General features: G+C 62.5%; 2 protein-coding genes across 3 annotated transcripts; both read right to left on the bottom strand.

Annotated features, from left to right (window-relative positions):
• Positions 1 to 493: 493 nt before the first annotated feature.
• PITPNM1 (phosphatidylinositol transfer protein membrane associated 1) lies at positions 494 to 13,621 on the bottom strand. The gene is made up of 24 exons (XM_045893161.3): positions 13,482 to 13,621; positions 12,401 to 12,519; positions 10,774 to 10,988; positions 10,565 to 10,686; positions 10,128 to 10,352; positions 8,325 to 8,651; positions 8,152 to 8,247; positions 7,962 to 8,069; positions 7,201 to 7,262; positions 6,848 to 7,098; positions 6,342 to 6,531; positions 6,148 to 6,255; positions 5,743 to 5,900; positions 5,451 to 5,656; positions 4,850 to 5,020; positions 4,011 to 4,175; positions 3,645 to 3,793; positions 3,423 to 3,533; positions 2,918 to 3,034; positions 2,618 to 2,766; positions 2,377 to 2,526; positions 2,118 to 2,301; positions 1,666 to 1,794; positions 494 to 1,020 (listed from the first exon to the last, which is right to left on the bottom strand). The coding sequence occupies exons 2-24, from the start codon at positions 12,476 to 12,478 to the stop codon at positions 757 to 759; spliced, it is 3,735 nt and encodes a 1,244-aa protein (XP_045749117.1). The 5' UTR covers positions 12,479 to 12,519; positions 13,482 to 13,621; the 3' UTR covers positions 494 to 756.
• A 1,203-nt stretch (positions 13,622 to 14,824) lies between these two features.
• Positions 14,825 to 16,587, bottom strand: CDK2AP2 (cyclin dependent kinase 2 associated protein 2). Of its 2 annotated transcripts, none has more exons than XM_045893158.3 (4): positions 16,333 to 16,587; positions 15,928 to 16,028; positions 15,715 to 15,847; positions 14,825 to 15,347 (listed from the first exon to the last, which is right to left on the bottom strand). In XM_045893158.3, the coding sequence occupies exons 1-4, from the start codon at positions 16,412 to 16,414 to the stop codon at positions 15,280 to 15,282; spliced, it is 384 nt and encodes a 127-aa protein (XP_045749114.1). In that variant the 5' UTR covers positions 16,415 to 16,587; the 3' UTR covers positions 14,825 to 15,279. The 2 variants fall into 2 exon arrangements, with proteins under 2 accessions (XP_045749114.1, XP_045749115.1); XM_045893159.3 differs by lacking the exon at positions 16,333 to 16,587 and adding an exon at positions 16,191 to 16,332.
• Between the last annotated feature and the right edge of the window lie 756 nt (positions 16,588 to 17,343).

Raw genomic sequence — 17,343 nt, 5'->3', positions numbered from 1 at the left:
CAGTGTGCCCAACAGAGGTGAGGAGGAGGATCTCTGTCACAAAGGAAGTGTTTTTTTTGCTGGCCAGGGCCGAGGTGCCTGGGGGCCTTCAGTCTTCAGGGGGAGACAAAGGCACAGCCAGGAGGGCTGTGAGATGGGCCCCCCAGTGTAGCTCTCCCCTCCAGCCTCTGGTCCCGTGGTCTGAGTGAGATGGGCCCCCCAGTGTAGCTCTCCCCTCCAGCCTCTGGTCCCGTGGTCTTATGGCCCTAGGCCCCTGCGAACTGAAGGGCTGACCCAGGTGGGGAGGGTGCGGTGGCGTGGGATGACTATTCAGGAGGCAGCCTCGGGTAGAAGGGAGGAAAGAGCCCTCCATGAGACCTCCGAGGCCCCGGCCCCCATTCTGGCCTTGCCTCTAACCCATGCTATGACCCTGGGTGCGTCCTGGGCCCTCTCAGCCCTTCAGTGTCCCCATCAAACTGGAAACTGGGCTTGGTTGCGCTGTGGTGCCAGGCACGTGGGCAGTCAGGTGGGTTACACGTGGTTTATTTTCATAGATTTACACACACTGGAAAAGCCTCTGGGCCCTTGCCGCTCCCTCCTCCCCTCACCGAGGCTAGGTGCCCCTGACATGAAAGGGAAGTAACACCAAGGGGCAGACAAAGATGCAGGGTGTGGGGTTGGGGGGCCACAGGCCTGGGCCCCCAGCCCGCCTGCCTGTGCCACTTGGGCCCCTCGCGTACATGAATAAATAACTCAGGGCCAGCCACAGTGTGGGCCTCACTCTTCGCTGTCCAGCTTGAGGCTGATGCTGCGGGCCTTGCCTCTGGCCAGGGTGGTGGCCGGTGTCCCTGGGCCCTCGCGCTCCACCTGACTGGGGCCCCTGGAGCGAAGCAGCTGGCTCTGCTTGCGCAGGAAGTCCACAGGGGCGGCCCCGCCGTAGCTGCTCTTGGCCAGGGCGGCCCTGGAGGGTCCTGAGGGGGCATGAGGGTGGGAGGCTGCCTCCAGTTGGCCCAGGTGGGCCACGTAGCCATCTGACAGGAACTGTGGGCAGAGGTGGGCAGGGATGAGGGCACGGCTGGTCTCGGGCCCACATGCAGCCCTCGCCTGCCCCCCCGACGCCCCCAGGCTCGCCCAGTGCTGGCAGCGCTATAGGCCTGGCACAGCCTGACCCGCAGCCTTCTCTCAGCAGATAGGAACCCCAGACTGGGAGCCAGAGCACCCTGGCTTTAGTCCTCGCTCTGCGCCTCTCTGGGCTTCAGTTTCCTGAGGTCTTGGCGGGAAAGAACAGCAACTAACATTCAGTGAGCACTTGCTTTGTTCCCAGCCCCGTGCGTGTTGTGTGATGTTCATGAGAGCTGTGGAGGTTGGTGCCAGGTCATCATTTCTGTTCTACAGACAGGAAATTGGGGCTCCGAAAGCTCAAGGTCCATGCCCAGGGCCAAGCCAGAGTGGACCAAGCACTCAAGGTCCTGAGCACACCCCCGCCTCGGTTATCAATCCTGGCCTGCCCAGGAGCTCCAAGCTGTTCATGACCCTATCCTAGGAGGAACCCAGTCCCCTGAGGCCAGCTGGCCGTTTTACAGCCATCCCCTCAGGTGCTTCTTTACACAGGTGGTTCTCATGGCCTCAGACCTAGGCTCGGGCTCCCTGGCCAGCTCCCAATCCCCGCCTTCACTCGGCCCTCACCTGGCACTGAGCTTGCAGCTTCCGCACCGCACGGCCCACGATGTAGGTCTGGCTCGGGGGCAGGCCCAGCGCCGCATAGACGGCCACGTCTTTAGGGGACCCATAGCCAGCCACGATGTTCAGTTCTACCTGTGGCGGGAGGGGCCAGTCAGCCATCCTAGGGGCGGGGGGCGGGGGCGAGACCGGGGTGGGTCCGCTCGGCATCCCAGGTCAGAAGGTTTCGAGGGCGGGGCTCGTCGGGCGGAGGCGGGGCCACAGGGCTCACGTCACCGGGCCACGACGCGAGCGGGAGTTGGTCAGGAGGACTAGAGGCCTCTCGGGCCAGTAGGGGGCCGAGCCATAGGGGCCTCTCCAGCCAGCTAGGGTCCCGGGGCGGGAGGGTGGGACCAGGTGGGCCTCCGAGGGTCCTACTGCCCCGGGAGGGGGCGGAGCGGGACCCTCCGCAGCCGCACCTCCTGCACCAGGCTCTGCAGAAACATCGCCTTCTGGCGCAGTGGGTCGTGGGTGAGGCCATCGCAGAAGGAGACGACGCCGTGAGGAAAGTTGTGCTGCGACAGCCAGGCCACCACGCGGTGCTTCTGCATATCGGGCCGGCCCGTCACGTACACGATCAGGTAGCCGGCGTCCTGCCAGTGCCTGCGGGGTGGGACGGCGGTCAGCTCCATCACCGGGGGTGCGGCCATCACCAAGCGGGGGTGGCGCCGCTCCTACCTGACCACGTCCACGGCGCCGGCGCGCACCTTCGGGTCGCTGCCCATGATGGAGACGCTGGCGGTGAAGGAGCCGTCGATGCTGAAGACCACGGCCTCGGTGCCGCGGGCCACCACGGTCAGGCAGCACTCGGCGTACGTGTGGTCGCCCCTGCGGCCCACGGACGGCGTGAGCGGCACAGGGCGAGGGAGGCCCCCGGCAGAGCCCCGGCCCGCGGAAGCCCGGCCCGCCCGGCGCTCACCTGACCACCATGCGCACCGGGTAGACGCCGATGCCCAGCGCGCGCTCGAGGGGCACCGGGAAAGTGAGGCGGCCGGAGCTGTTGGTGACCTCAGTGCCGAAGTGGATCCACTTGCCCGACAGCGGCTGCGTCATGATGTAGACGTCCACCTGGTGGGGAGAGCGGGCGAGAGGGCCCATGGGCCGGAGCCCCGCGCACCCCCGGACCCGGAGCGGAGGAGGGTCTGGGCGGGCTGTCGTCGGGGGTGGAGGGACCGAGAGTTCCCCGTGGGCGTGACGGCCAAGGCCGCCGTGTCCTGACCTTCTCTCCAGTGAGCGTGACCACGTCCAGGGGCCCGTACATGAAGCGCCCATTCAGCACCTGGGGGCGGCCCTCGCACACGACCGTGTCGCTTGCCCGGTGGTTGGAAGTGACGTTCTGGCGGGAGGAGACGGCGTGAGCGCGCAGCCCGGCGGGGGTGGGACCCGCGCCCAGACAGGGCAAGGCCCAATGGTGGGGGCTTTTCCGACCCGACCTGAGGTCGGGGGTGCGTGTAAACTGCCGCTCCCAGGGGATGGAGCCGTGACAGGACGGGATTCAGGGGATGAGGATCCGTGCGGAGAGCGAGGATCCGACGTCCGAATCAGCGGTGGAAGGGGAGGAGATTCCTGGTTCCCAGGGGCGGGGCCGAGGCTCGAGGAGGCGGGGCAGGGACTGTAGGGGGCGGGGGCGGCACCGGGGAAGATCCTGGGAAGGAGCTGGGCGGGGATGCTGGGGAGAGAGGGCAGGGTCTTGCTCCTGAGGGCGCGAGGGGCAGGGCACATACCCGGATCTTGACTTGCGTGCGTTTGCGCTGCCACTTCTCTCTGGGGAAGGCCGGGCTGTAGATGGACGGCTCCTCGCATTCCGTCAGCTGTGGCTGCTCCTTCTCGATCACCTGTGCACGTGAGGCCACGTGAACGGGGAGCCTGGGGCTGCGCCTCCCCTGGCCCGGGGCTCCCCATCCCTCGTCCGGTTCACATCTCCCACCCCGTATCCCCTGGCCCACCTGGCGCAAGATGAAGGCCACCACATCAGCCGACTCCCAGTAGCTGGCGTGGAAGAGGTGGGGCAGCGTGACGGTGGGGAAGGCGGTGAGCGCCTCGGGGCAGTAGAGCGAGTAGTCAATCCGCTTGGTCCCCCACCAGCGCTCCAGGACTGCACGGCCACGTTGGGCAGTGAGTCACGGGTGGCCTCCCACCCCGTGCCCACGTGTCTGGCCCCTGGGTGCTCTTTCCTCCCTCCTTTCTGCCAAGCCTGCCCTTTGCCAAGTCCGAGGTTGGGTGCTGGGGCCCTCTGGTTCCAGAGCAAACGCTGGGGGCAAGGGAGGTAGAATAAGTGTCCCCTCCCCAGGCTGGGTGGCTGGGTGACTTACTCTTAACCACCTCACTGGTGGTGCTGGGGCCAGCTGGCTGGGTCGGTGGATCGGTGCCTAACTCATTGCCCTTCCAGAAGGCACCGCTGGCAGAGGTGGGTGTTGAGGGCACCAACATCTCCAGCTCTTCCAGAAAGAGGCCTGAGTGTGTCTGCAGAGTGTCAGCTGGGGGAGGTGGGGCAACCTGAGCAGCGGTCTGAGCCAGGCTGCCCTCCTGTCTTCCCACCCAGGGCTTCCAGGACAGCTTGGTCCCTGCATCTCCACCATCTCCCCTGCCAGCCCTCCCTGGTCAGGTCTTGGCTGAGGCTGAAGTGCCCCAATTTGGATGCAAAGGAAGAGTAGGGGGCATTCTCTCCTCCTAGCTCACGCTGACAGCCCACTATGTCCCTGCCAGAATGCCTGCTACCACCCCTCCAACACAGGCCCACTCCTCTCACGGGGCCAAATGGGTACCCACTTGCATGCATACGGGTACATGCCCCACACCGAGACATGAACACAAGTGCGTATGGATATGCTGTGCACCCCTACATGCAGATACAGCAGCCCCCCACATTGTAGCTATTCCCAGACACCAGCACCCCAGTGCCGCTGGCTCCTTTCTCCAGCCCAGCCATCACTACTGGCCCCCACTCCTTGGCAGAGAATGTCAGAGGGTCTTGGGGATCCAGACCTCACAAAGGGCTAGGATAGGGCTCCGTGGTCTTGGGACTGGTGACATAAGAGGTCATCAAGGATGTAGGAACCAGCTCACATCTTCTTGGGTGCGGGGAGCCCATTCCCATCCCTCCCTGTTGCTGCCCTCCTCCTTCTCCCCTTTATCTTGGTTGGGAGCATACCCAACAGCAGGGATGAGCCATCTCCCAGGGGGAACTTCTGGTAGCGGGGCACGGCCAGTGGGGCGATAGCTTGGAACTTGGGGGCCAGCAGGGGCTCAAGGCGGGAGGCGCAGGGGTCGGCCGCATGGAAGAGGTTGTAGATCTGTTCACAGGCTGGGCGCATCTGGGCCACTGGAACCCAGAAGATAAAGGAAGGAGGAGGTTCAGCTGGGCATGCTGGGAGGCAGGGGGTGTGGGAAGCAGCACCTGACGGGCTGCGTGACCCTGAGCCAGCACTTCCCAAACTGCAGTCCCCGGGAGGTCACCAGGGTCCCGAGAAAGTGAGACAGGTGTCTCGGCTAAGAAGAGATCAGACCCTTCATCTGTTGATGTGATTCAGGATGAAGTATTTCCCCTGCCTTTCAGACCCCTTCTCAAGCGGAGAAGGGAAACTTGGCCTTGGCAAGTCCCTTCTTTCTGGGCCTCAGGTTCCCCTTCTCTAGCCAGCATCTTTGTACAGTGGGGTATGGCAATAAAGCCAGCATCTCATGGGGGACAAAAGAGCTAGGGAGGAGCAGATGAAGGCAAAGGTGTGGCTCCCACCCCCACCCCGAGGGCTCACCCTCCAAGGCGGGCATCACGGTTTTGCGCAAAGCCAGCACCAGGCCCAGCGGGGAGCCAAAGAGGAAGAAGCCGGAGACCTTGAAGTCAAGGCGGGCAGCGCTGGTGGGGCCATCAGGAGCCTCAGAAGTGGCAGCAGGTGGGCAGGAGGCTGTGCTTGCCCACCTGGGCTCCCCAGAGGAGGTGGTTGGGGGGGCTGCCTGCAGGCTGTGGGGGGCAGAGGGGTGTTCAGTGCTGCTTCCTCCACAGCCCAACACAAGCCCAGGGCATGGGTTATGGGGTAGAAGTGTCACCTGTTCTGAGCACCCTCGGGCTCAGGACTGGTCATGTCGCTGGGGGTGCGCTGGGCAGGCAGGACTGAGGGTTCTGGGCTGGCCCGGCCCAGCCCCTCCACCCCATCTGCCAGGGGGTCCCGCACTGGGCCGACCTCCGGGGACAGCAGCTCATTGTTCTAGACAAAACAGGGGACAGAAATATCCTTAGGATTGGAGACGATTCGATTTCTACTTATTTGGAAGTGAGGAGAGAGGCTTGGGGGCTGGGCAGGGACTCCAGGAAAGACCTCGGGCGGAGTCCAAGAGGGGACCACACAAGGCAGCTGGGGAGCTGCCCGAAGAGAAGTCCTATTGCAGGGGCCAGAGCCCTAGAGCTGGAGAGACACCCCCCCTCCTGAGGCGGCAGGGTTCGGCCACACTGACCATGCTCCCTCGGCGGCTGCTGCCCCGGCTCCCCGAGCCCGCACCAGCACCGTGGCAGAGCGCGTCAAAGCCCAGGATCCCGCCGACGCCGTCCCCGATCAGCACCACCTGAGCCGGGAGAGTGGCGCCATCAGGAGGGGCTCCGGCAGAGGCAGGCAGCTGGAGGACTCCCCGGGACAGCCCTACCCCCTGACCTGCCCGCAGAAGCCAGCACCCTCAGGGGAGCGCAGGAAGGCAGCATAGGCCTGGTTGGTGCGAGCGATGACAGTGGCCACCGCGCCCTGGTACCGGGAGGATGAGGTGGCCAGCAGTGGCAGGGCAGCCAGGGGAATGTGGTCCTGGGAGCGGGACAGGCCATCACCGTCGTGGCTGTAGGGGCTCAGGCTGTAGGAGGAGGTGTGGCGGGTGGGTGGGAGGGCCTCCAGCCCCTCCACTGCCCCCTCCGAGTCCCCTTGGCCTGTTGGCAAGTCCTAGCACCGTGGGGCCTTTGTGGGGAGCATCAGCACCCAAGGGGCCTTTGGCATGGAGCCACTGACTAGAAACTGGAGTCCAGTTGGGTGGGTGACCGGCCCAGGTGTCTGGCTTCCTGACCTCCTTCCTCCCCCTTCCCTCATGGGGCCTCTCTGGTCCCTGGAGCCCCGTGCTATCTGCACCTTGAAGACCCTGTATGTCCCCCCACCCATCCACCCCTGACCAGTACTTGGAGACAAGGGCATAGGCAGCAGCGCAGATAGGTGGGCAGGGCACCAGACGCAGTGCCACGTGGCCCAAGGCCTCGGGGAAGTGGATTCGTGTGACAGTCTCAAAGGCCAGGCTCAGGGTCTGCACGTCCGCCTGCTTGGAGTTGGCATCTCCGGGGCCTGAGTCCAGGATGTTGCCGCTGTGCAGGATGAGGAAGAGAGCGTGGACTGCGCATGCCTCGGCCCCCAGCTCCCCGGCTCCGTCTGGGCCCTGTGGGGCACAGTGGGTACCAGGGGTGTCAAGAGCAGTAGCCTGCCTGGCGGGGGCGGGGGGGGGCAGAACTGCAGACGTGCGCTGGCTGACCGTACTCACCTCGGAGTCCCTGGGTGCTCGGGCCCCATCCCCAATGTCTTTGGTGGCCTCGGTTCCAGGGTCTGTAGGGCAGGGTGAAGCCAGTGAAGGAGGCTGAGGGGCCTGTGGGGATCCCCTCATCGGGTACTTCAGATACCCCTGCTTTGCTGTCTGCCCGAGCAACCCCCCATCTTCCTCTGTCCTCCCTCATCAGGCTCTCCTGGGTCATTTCACGTTTCTGGGCCTTTGCACATGCTGGTCCTGCTGCTGTCAGGGACGCCTCTCCCTACAATGCCTGTTTGCCCGGAAAATTCCTTCTAATCCTCCCTGTCCAATACGGTAGCCACCAGCCACGTGTGCCTATTTAAACTGAAATAAATTAAAATGCAATACAATACAAAATTCAGCTCCTCAGTCGCACTAGCCACATTTCGAGTGCTTAGAAACCACACGTAGCTAGTGGCTAGAACATTTCCATCATCACAGAAAGTTCTGTTGGACAGAGCTAGTCCAATCCTTCCAAATGCGGCTTAGACACCACCTCCCATGTGAAGCCTTCCTGGACTCCAAATTAATTCCTTCATGTTTTGGGCTATGTCTGAACTTGGAATACAGTCTAATCCCATCCATCTATCCATCCCTTATCCACTCACCATTCATCTGTGTATTTAATGAGCACCCTCCCCGGATTGACATTCGATTTAGGACCCCATTAAGCTTAGGACTGAGTGTTTCTCGGAGCGTCGACTGCATATAGGGTGCTGGTGGCTGGCAATCTTTACCTGGTGTCCCCTCGGCCTCCACAGGGGAGGCAAAGGCATCAATGAAGTCATTGGAGTTCCACTTGGTCATCTCCTTGGGGAAGACCTCGTCACTGTCCGAGAAGCCTTCTGAAAGGACGAGGGGCTGTATCATGGGGCAGTGGGAGCTGCTCAGGGACACCTCCACCCCCAGCAGGGCTGTGGTGCTGACCGTGGGCATCAAAGAACTCCTCCTCGGAGCTGTTCTCTGAGTCTCGGGCGATGTTCTGCATGCGCCACTCAGACAAGCTCTGGGGAGACACGCCCCCTGCAGGGCCACACCCACCTCAGCCTGGGCGTCCAGCCTGAGGGCGGCTCCCTCCCTCCCCTGTGCCCCAGCCTCACCTCCATGCTGGGATGAGTAGGAGGAACGGGAGGAGGAGGACCACTGCTTGCCGAAACTGGCATCTGGCGAGGCGTCGGGGCCGGAGGGTGCCTCAGGCCCGTCGGGGGTGCCAGCATGGCTGGCCGCGGCCCGGGCCTCAACACTAGGCTTCCCGGGGGCCTGGGCCTCCGGCCCCTCACTGCCCGAGTTGCACTTGGCCATGCGCTGTGCCAACATGCGGGCAGTCTCTTCCTCCAGCGCCCGGATGTCAGCCATGCTGAGCTCTGTCCATTCATCCTGCCAGCACCAGGCCTGGCGGTGGGCCCGTAGCATCACCCGACGCAGACCTGTAGGTGCCCAGGCATCAGAACCATGCCCCCACCCCCAGTCCGAGTTTCCCTACCACTGCCACTGGGCAGCCACAGGCCCAGCCCTCTACATTGGGTGATGGCTCCCCTGGGCACACCACCCACCCGGAGCCATAAAGTAGGGCAGGGCAAGTGCCGTCCGGGAGTTGGGAATAGAAACTGGGGCATTTGTCTTCCTGCCCCACCTCCCTCCCTCCATCCCTGCCTCTTTTATCCCTCTGGGCACCCCAACTCTGAGCACAAACCCAACGCTGACACCCTGGGAAGCTGGGACCAAGGCTTCTTGCTGTCTTTCTCACTAGCTTCTTGCTGACTTCTTCAGAGGAGTTAACAGTTAGGCATTAACAGTTAATGAAATTGTTGATAGTTAATGAAGGTGTTAATAGTCAATGGAAGTGTTGGCACTTAATGAAGTTTGTAGCGAAAGATGATACCCATTCTGGGATATTTTCATCTGAAGCAGAGGAATAAAGTTAGAAACTTCAGTATCTAGGAAATAAGCTAATAATAGTTGGATTATAATTACAAACTTCTGGAAGGAAATATATCAGAATCTTACCAGCAGTTATATGTGGGTGATTTCATTTTCTTATTTGTGCTTTCTGGTATTTTTACAAATGTAAGACAAGGAGCCTATATTATTCTTTAAGCTAAATTTCCTCATCTGGTCTGTAAAGTGGGAATAGCGGTTCTTACCTTGCAGGGGTGTCATGGGGGTTAAAGGAAACCTTACAGGAAAAGTGATTAGCCAAGCACCTTACATGTTGTGAATGCTCAGTCAGTATTAGTTCTTAATACCTGGCCCAGCCTCCTGCCCATTCACAGAAGGGAAAACTAAGGTGCAGAGATGGGAAGTGGCTCACTGGAGGTCCCATGGAGCCCAGGCCTCTGCACGCCCCCATCTGAGGACTGTTCTACCAGCAGGTGGCCCACCCTCAGAGCTAGGGGATGGGGTGGGGCTGAGCTGCAGGTGCTGTGGGGTTAGAAACAGGACTCCTGGATACCGGGGCCAGAGCATGGGGCCATGGGAGCTGGGAGCAGGAGGGACCCCAACAGAATGATGGCAGAGTCCCAGCCTTAGGCTGGACTTCTTAGTGTGTTGCTGGTGCGGGCTGCTGATCCTTTTGAGTGTTTCTAAGTCTCCCTTGATCCACAGAACGTTGGAGAATCCTGGAAGCTTAACGGATGAAAAGCAGCATCTCTGAATGTCAGAGCCCTCTGGACCTCAGAGATCATGTCCCCAGCTTCTTGCCCTCCTGACTCTTACCTATGCCTCAAGGCTAGGCCCCCCTGGCCCCCAGCTGGGCTGGGCTGCTCCCCTCTGCCTCAGTGCCATATCGAATGGAAATGATGGCTTTATTCTGCGTCCCCAGTAGCCTGGGAGCATCCCTGGCTCAAACACAGGGTGCCTGGTGCATGCTGGGTCAAGGGAACCTCCTGTGGCGGGGTGCTCACCGACATCATGGATGAACTGCTCGATCTTGGCCTGCATGCCCCAGTAGCGGAACTCGACCTTGCACAGCTTATAGGCACACATGAGGGGCCCTGTTTGGGCCGCTGTGCGCGCCCAGTCATCAGCCAGCGGTCCTCGGCCAGTCTTGGCTGAGCGGTACAGCCGGGGGTCCTCTTCTGCTTTGTATTCTCCTGGGGCCACTGCATCCCGCACGATGTCGATGGTGTCTACGGGGGGGGGGGGGGGTCCAGTGGCACTGAACCACACCAGTCCCCTACCCCCTGGCCACCCCTTCCCTGCTTTGGGATTGGGAGGGCAGCCTTCCACGGCCAGGAAGTCGAGGCCAGGAGAGAACCCGTGACTTGTCAGAGGCTGCCCACTGAGGTGGCAGGTGGCCTGAGAGGGGCTCTGGGGTCCCCTCACTGGCCCTGGGCCTCACCCAGGATGCGCTGTCTCCTCTCAGCTCCACTCAGGTTGAAGACGTTCGACTGCTGCCCCCCATCAGGCAGGTAATACGTCTCTATTTCAATGGAGAATTTCTCCACAAAGGGGCAGGTGTACCTGGGGCACAGGTCAGGGGTGAGGATCATTGCTGTGCCCACCAGGGCTGTTCTTCTTGTCGCCCCAGGCCCGCCGCCCCGCACTCACCGTGTTCGGGTGTAAGGATAGGCATTCCAGGATTCCTCTTCCACCTGCAGGGCAGCCTTGGGCAGCAGTGCCCGGAACCAGCCTGGGATGTGGGAGCCCACGTGGTACACCTTGTGTGTGTACTGCCCGCTGCCACCGGGCCCGTCCGCGTAGGGCCGGTTGGCCAGGATCTCCACACCACTGCCCTCACCACTCGACTCCTCCCGGCTCTTTTTCTGCACCCCGGGGCAGAGCAGAAAGGGCAGCTCAGCCCCAGCTGAGCTCCTGGGGTCCCCAGCTCAGCCTGGCCCCTGCACAGTGCTGAAGCCCTAGCCCCAGCCTTTCCACCCCCCTGAAACCCGACCCGGGTCCCCTGCAGCTCCCTGGGATCAGGATCACAGCTGCTGTCCAGTCCTCCATAGGGCTCGCAACCCAGCACTCATTCACGTACTTATTGTCCGCTCTATTCCAGGCATATTGGGATTATATTCATTGGGACCTCCTGTTGATGAACAAAGCAAAGACCCCTGCCTGCCCTTGGGACTTCGGTTCCAGGGGAGGGAGGGACTTAAGAGAAGCAAATGACATGGTATGTTAGAAGTGCTAAGTGTTATGGGAAGAAGAAAGTGTACAATTATGACAGGATGATCAGGGAAAGCCTCACTGGGAAGATGACAGGACCACAGTGTGAATATGACTTGAAGTGGGGGAGGGTAGATGTGGAGTGCACATGGGGCTGGGGGGAACTATTCAAGGCGGAGGGGATGTCAATACAAGCTCCTGAGGTAGGAGTGTGCCGCATGTGCTCCAGGGGCAGCAAAGAGGCCTGGGAGGGTGGGCTGGAAGAATTGAGGACAGTGAAAGGGGCCCACACCTCTCTGAGAACCTGACCCCAGTCCCCTCCCTCTCTGGGACCCCAATACCAGCTCCTGCCACACCCCTTGTAGCTTGAGAGCAAAGTTCCTGCCCTTTTATAGCTCTGGAGCCTGAACTTGGCTCACTCAACCCCCTGAGGCCAGATCCTGGCCCTCCTGTCTCTTCAGACCCTAACCCTCATTTCTGGGGAACACAGGCCTCCCTGGCCCTGAACAGTTTTCCTGCCTTGAGAGCCTGCCTTGCTGCAACCTTCCCAAGCCCAGACCCCTGCCTCACCCTCTTGGGTCTCTGCCTGCCCCTGTCTGTCACAGTTTTGGGGTCTGATCCTCATTCCCATCTCCCTGACCACCTGGGGTTGTCAGGATCATGCACCCTCTGGGGACCCCCTTCCAGTCTTCTCTACCACCTAGCACCCCTCCTGGCTCCCTGCCTCTCGCTCTTGCCTCCTCATGCACTCCTTTCCCTCCCGCAAGGGGTTAGGATTCTAAGGAGGATTAAAGGAGATCAGAAGTGGGCTGTGCGTCAACCAGGGGCCAGTCACTTGGGGGATGGGGAGGCACCGCTAGGCCCTTCTGCCCCTTTTCCCACAGCCACCCCTCCCCGACCCCCCGCATTGGAAGCGGTACTTCTCTGTCCTCCCCTAGGCTCAGAGCTGGGCTGATGGGGGTTGAGCTGGGCCCAGCCCCTTGTCCCAGGTGCGGCCTGCGCGCTCCTGCCATTACCCCATCATGAAGTGTGGCCCGCTTGGTCTCCTGCTTCCCACCGCCCTCACCTGGATCATGTAGAGCTGGGCCACCTGGTACTCATCCAGGCTCATGGGCAGCAGAATGTGGTACTCCTTGATGAGCATCCTGAAGGTGCTCTGCCGGCCGCGCGCGGCCTCCGCTCCGCCTGGCGCAGGGCACCGCGCGGCAGTCAGTGCGGGGCGGCGGCGCGCGGCCCCGAGCCCTGCGCGCGGGCCGGAGGACTCGCGCCGCCCGACCCCATGCCTGGGCCCGCCACCGGGGAGGCAGAGGCGAGCCCAGCGCCGCCGCCAGCGCCGCCGGGGGCCGCGAGCCGCAGCGAGGCTGAGCGCTGACCTCTTTTCCGCGCAGCCCCTGTCCCCCGCCCGCCTGTCGCCATGGCAACCGCGCGCTGACGCGGGCCCCCCGGAGCGGCGGGCGCGGGCCGGCGGGCTAACGGGCCACCTTCGCCTCTCCAGCCGCGGCCACGTCCCAAGCCCCCTCAAAATCCCGCGGGGCCGCGCCCCCAGAAGCCCCGGTCCCCCCCTTCCTGGCCCGCCTTCCGCAACCAGCCCCTCGGGTCCCGCCCCCTGCACCCCGTTTCCCATACTCGGTGGGGTCGCGTGTCCCCCACTCCCAGACATCCGCTTAGAACCTTGTCCCCCGGGGTGGCTCTCCGCAGAGCAGATCCGTGCGCTCCTCCTCTGAGCGTCTGTCAGTGTTCCCCACCCCCCGCACCCGAACCTACCTTCCAGGACCACATAACTAACCCCTCCGGCCCCCAGACCTGCCTTCCCTATTCTGGCCCGCAGCCCGGTCCTCGACTTCCCCTCCTCAGCATCCCTCCTGGACCCCCGGCACTCGTTTATGCTGCCACCCCATCATCCTTCCCGGGGTTGACCCCTCTTCGGGCTGAGGCAAGAGTGGCTCCACTGGGTACCCCACGGGCCCCCACCCTGGGAGACCCGCTCCGCCCACCTGCGCCCCGGTTCCGCCGCAGGCACCCCTCCCACCTCCCCACCTCGCACCCAGCGAACAGGCTAGAGGCCCCATTGTCCCCACTTCCCTTTGCTCCCCGGCGTCCCCGTCCCCCGCCGCGCTCTTGGCCCGCCCGCCAACGTCCCGGCTCACCTCTAGGTTAGGGCGGGCACCCCTCACCCGGTACGGGCGGGGGCGGACGGGCCGTTGGTCGGAGCCCGGAGCGCCCCCGGCCCCAGCCTCGGGTTCCAGCAGTGGCCGGACCCTCTGGAGGCGCAGCGCGGGCCCATGGCCCCGACCTTCCTCCGGGTCCGCCCGCCGGCGCCCCTGCCGTCCCTCCCCGCCGCCGGCCGCGTCACTGCGGCCGCCCCGCCCCTTTCCTGGGCCCGGTTGGCCCTCCCCACTCCCGCGGGGTCCCGGCAGCCCCGCCCGCGGCAGAGGAGGGCGGCCCCTGCCTTCCTTCCCCAAGCCGGCCGGGGAAGAGGCAGTTCTCCAAATGCTAGCGCTTTTTACTCCTTCTATGTTCCTTGGGATCCCCTAAGCACTCGTGGTTCCTATCTCCACCCTAGCCCAGCCCTTCTGGGTGCCCTGGAAATAAGGCAGGACCCCATCCCCATTCTCCCCAGCCCTCGAACCTGGGACCCGGGGTAGGGGAAATGCCTCAGCCCGCAAAGTCTGGCGAGAAGCAGTGGTTTAAGGCTTGCCTCTTCTGAGGGGCCGGGGTTCCAGTGCCCCAGGCCTCTAGGGTCATTCAGCTACAGGCAGAGGGCTGTAGTCACTCTGAAACCTTGGTCTAGCCCCTGAGTGGGGCCCCACGGCTTTCCCCACTGATGCCTTCCGGGTCCACAAGTCTGGCCAACCAGACCCTGGGCAAAGGCTGAGACACCTGAGGGCTGGGCTCATGGGACCACACCCAGCCAGCTAGAAGGTGCTGGGACAGTGGATGGCAGCATGGGGCTGGGTCTCACCCCTGTTGGAAGCCACTCCTCTCCCCTTGGCTCTGTTTCCCATCTGCTGGGGAGAACGAAGCAGTGCCCCCTCTCTTCTGAGGAGTCAGTATGTATTCAGAGCCTCCCAGGGCTGACTTGGAGTTTAAGATGTTAGGGCATGAAGGCATGTGAGGGCCTGGCTTACATGATCTGACATTTCCACCCTGCCAGGCATGACTGCCTCTCCAGAGAACCCTCTAGGCCCAGGCGGGCCACAGTGCCCTCCCGCTGGGGAAGCTGTTAAGGCCTTGCGCTGCCCCCTGGTGGCACCACGTGTAGGAGGGTAGGGCTCTCAGCTACTGGAGCTCAACCCTTTCCACTACTTACAACTGGGAGGGCTGAGGGCTGGAGAAGGGCAGGGTCCCCACCCAAGCCAATGGACAGCAGGGGCCAGGCAAGGTCAGGCTCAGTGGCCCTCTCTCCCACCACTGCACCGCCCCTTTCCCCTCCCTGAGTCTCGTCTTTCCCAATTTCTTCCTGGCTTAGCAGAAGTACCACACTCAGAGGTGAGAGAACAACTCCAAATTATCTTTTATTTATACAAAAAGGGCATACTTAGCAAAAGACACTGAAAAAAGAGTCGCTATGGCCCAGGAGACAAGGCAGGGAGGTGACAGGCCTTCGGAGGCCCTGCTAGGGGAGGAGTCTGGGAAAAGTGGTGAAAAGTCCTGGGTAAGTGCTGAGTGGTGGGGGCCACAGAAAGGAGCAAGCTCCAGTTGGATCAACACTGTTGGCAGGTCATGGGTGGGACTCACAGCGACCTCGCTACTAACTCTTGAAAGAGTCCCAGTCAGTGCTGTCGACTGAAGTGAGAGCCCCCCTGGTTCCTGGAGGGCACCCACCAAAGGACACAGGACAGGAAGCCCAGGTTGGGAAGTGCAACTCGGGGTGAAGGCCAGGGAGAAGCAGGTGCTCTGCAGTGGCCAGGAAAGGTCCAGACTCGGTGGCGGAGTTGCGTCCTGTTACGTGCGGGCGTTCCGCTCTGTCTCTGCCAGGCATTCTCTGACTAGGGCCCGGGCATGGATGATGCCTGAGGTGGGGATGGGCAAGTAACATACAGCGGCCCTCCACAGTCCCACCCCTGCCCTCCACAGGAAGACCCCTCCCTCCGCACCCCCTTTCCTTTCAGTGAAAGGGACCAGGACTATAATCTAATGAGGGGCCTAACGAGATTAGCGGCTTGGCTAATCCTCACATTTGTCCCGTTGAAAGACAAATGCCCTGGCTCCTTCCCCGAAAACGAGCTCAATTTCAATTCAATTCAAAACACCTCTCTGGATAGTGACACCGGCCCTTGTCTAGGCTTGGCTCAAGTGGCCTCCAGATGTCCTTCCTTTCCTAAGGAAGGACTGTCCAGTGTTAGTCTCCTGAACAGGGAGGGTGGAGGCCTCACTTACCTCTCTTCAGGCGCTCCATGGCGCTCTTGCTGCCAGCATAGGTAGGCCGGATCTCTTTGCCCATCTCCTCTATGACCGATAGCAGGTCCGTGTAGGTGCTCTGAGAACCCTGGGCTCCGGGTGGCTTCATTGCCTATGTCAAAAAAGGACAGGACAATGAGTTCAGGCCCCGAAGGGACCTCCAGTCCCCATCCATAGGCAATCCCCACTCACCTGCACATAGCCCATGGAGGGCGGTCCAAAGTCGTTAAACAGGGGTCTGAAAGGGGCAGCGGCTCCCGGCACCGAGCCTGATGGCGATGGGACACTTCCGGCTGCAACATGCGCGAGTAAGAGGTCAGCGCGGGGCCGGGACGCCTCCTCCCAGCGTTCCAAACCCCCGACCGGATTCGCCCGATTCCCTCCGAAGGGATGCTTCCAGGCGCTCAACTTCAGGGGCAAATCCCTCCCCCTGCGCTCCACCAACTAGCCCTTACATGACCACGCCCACTTCACAGGCCAGCAAACTGAGGCTCAGCGAGGGTAGGCGGCAGGCCCAATGTTGCAGAACTCAGGCCGTCTTCTCTTCGAGACCTCGACCACCCGGGCAGACGAGCAGGGGTAGAGCTGGATCCTCACCTGTAGGTACCGGGGTACCGGGCCCAGGGGTGCTGGAGCCGGGGGTGCTGCTAGGGGCGGGGGCGATGGGTTTGTAGGACATCCCCAACTCTTGGGTGCGGCGGACGCCGGCCGGCCGCTCCTCCGGGGTTGGCTGCTTGGCCGCTCAGCCGCGCTCTGATTGGTAAACCGGCCGCACGCCCCTGGTAAATAGAGCTCAGGCCGGAAGGGCGGGCGAGCACCAATGCTCTCTCACTCCCGATTGGTGCGCCAGGACGTCACTCGGGCCTCCTCATTGGCCGAGACCGACCCCAACAGGCCGCAACCGCTGCTGATTGGTCTCCGCCTTTCGGACCTCGCACCTGTCTGCTCCGGATTGGGCGGTAGCTGACGCCTTACGCAATTGGCGAGTTCGCGGTCCGGGCCGGCGCGCTCTCAATCCGATTAGTCCCAAGGCCCGAGAGGCGGGGCCTCGGAAGCCGGGACCCGGGTCTGCTCGGCCGCGGTTCGCGCGGAGGGGTCTTCCCGGCGCGGGCGTCGCCCTCACGCTTCGCTCGCGCTGCTTTGCACGTCAGCTTCGCACTGCCTGGTGTCGGTCCAGCTGGGCCTGCTATCGCTGCCGCCGCCACCACCGAGCGCGCCTTTCCACCGCTCTGAGTGCCGGAGGACGCAGGGCTTTGACGTTCGGAGCCCTGCGTCTCACCCCGTGCGCTTTTACGTCACCTTTCACCGGTTCAACAACCTTTCCCCGGTCTGCGCATGCGCCCTCCTAAAGCCTTCGTTTGTTCCTATGGCAACGGATCCCTCACCAACGCTACCACCGCGCCTCTACCAATTTGCCTCGTCCTCCGGTCCAGGCTGATGTTAGATCCGATGGCGACCTCAAAGACCCCTCAACCTGTCCCCCAAGACTCCGAACCTGTGCCTCATACTGACAACAGCAGGAACGCTCACCTCCGTTGAATACTCACCGCACCCCGGGCCCTGTGCCAGACTGATCTTGGGTGAGAGCACCGACTGGAGTTAGGCTGA

This window comes from Mirounga angustirostris, unplaced genomic scaffold (genome assembly GCF_029215605.1).
Source record: "Mirounga angustirostris isolate CCGP_5_RB_7025 unplaced genomic scaffold, mMirAng1.0.hap1 SCAF_13, whole genome shotgun sequence".
Lineage (NCBI taxonomy): Eukaryota > Metazoa > Chordata > Mammalia > Carnivora > Phocidae > Mirounga > Mirounga angustirostris.
This window is presented reverse-complemented; position numbering and strand designations above follow the sequence as displayed.

Coding starts and splice junctions, on each gene's coding strand:
- PITPNM1 (XM_045893161.3), bottom strand. CDS start 12,478: ATGCTCATCAAGGAGTACCACATTCTGCTGCCCATGAGCCTGGATGAG. Junction 8,652..10,127: donor GCAGTTCATCCATGATGTCG/GTGAGCACCCCG, acceptor GGGCACCTACAG/GTCTGCGTCGGGTGATGCTA. Junction 5,901..6,147: donor GCAGCCGCCGAGGGAGCATG/GTCAGTGTGGCC, acceptor TGTTTTGTCTAG/AACAATGAGCTGCTGTCCCC.
- CDK2AP2 (XM_045893158.3), bottom strand. CDS start 16,414: ATGTCCTACAAACCCATCGCCCCCGCCCCTAGCAGCACCCCCGGCTCC. Junction 15,848..15,927: donor CCTCCATGGGCTATGTGCAG/GTGAGTGGGGAT, acceptor TTTTTGACATAG/GCAATGAAGCCACCCGGAGC. Junction 15,348..15,714: donor CATGGAGCGCCTGAAGAGAG/GTAAGTGAGGCC, acceptor TCCCCACCTCAG/GCATCATCCATGCCCGGGCC.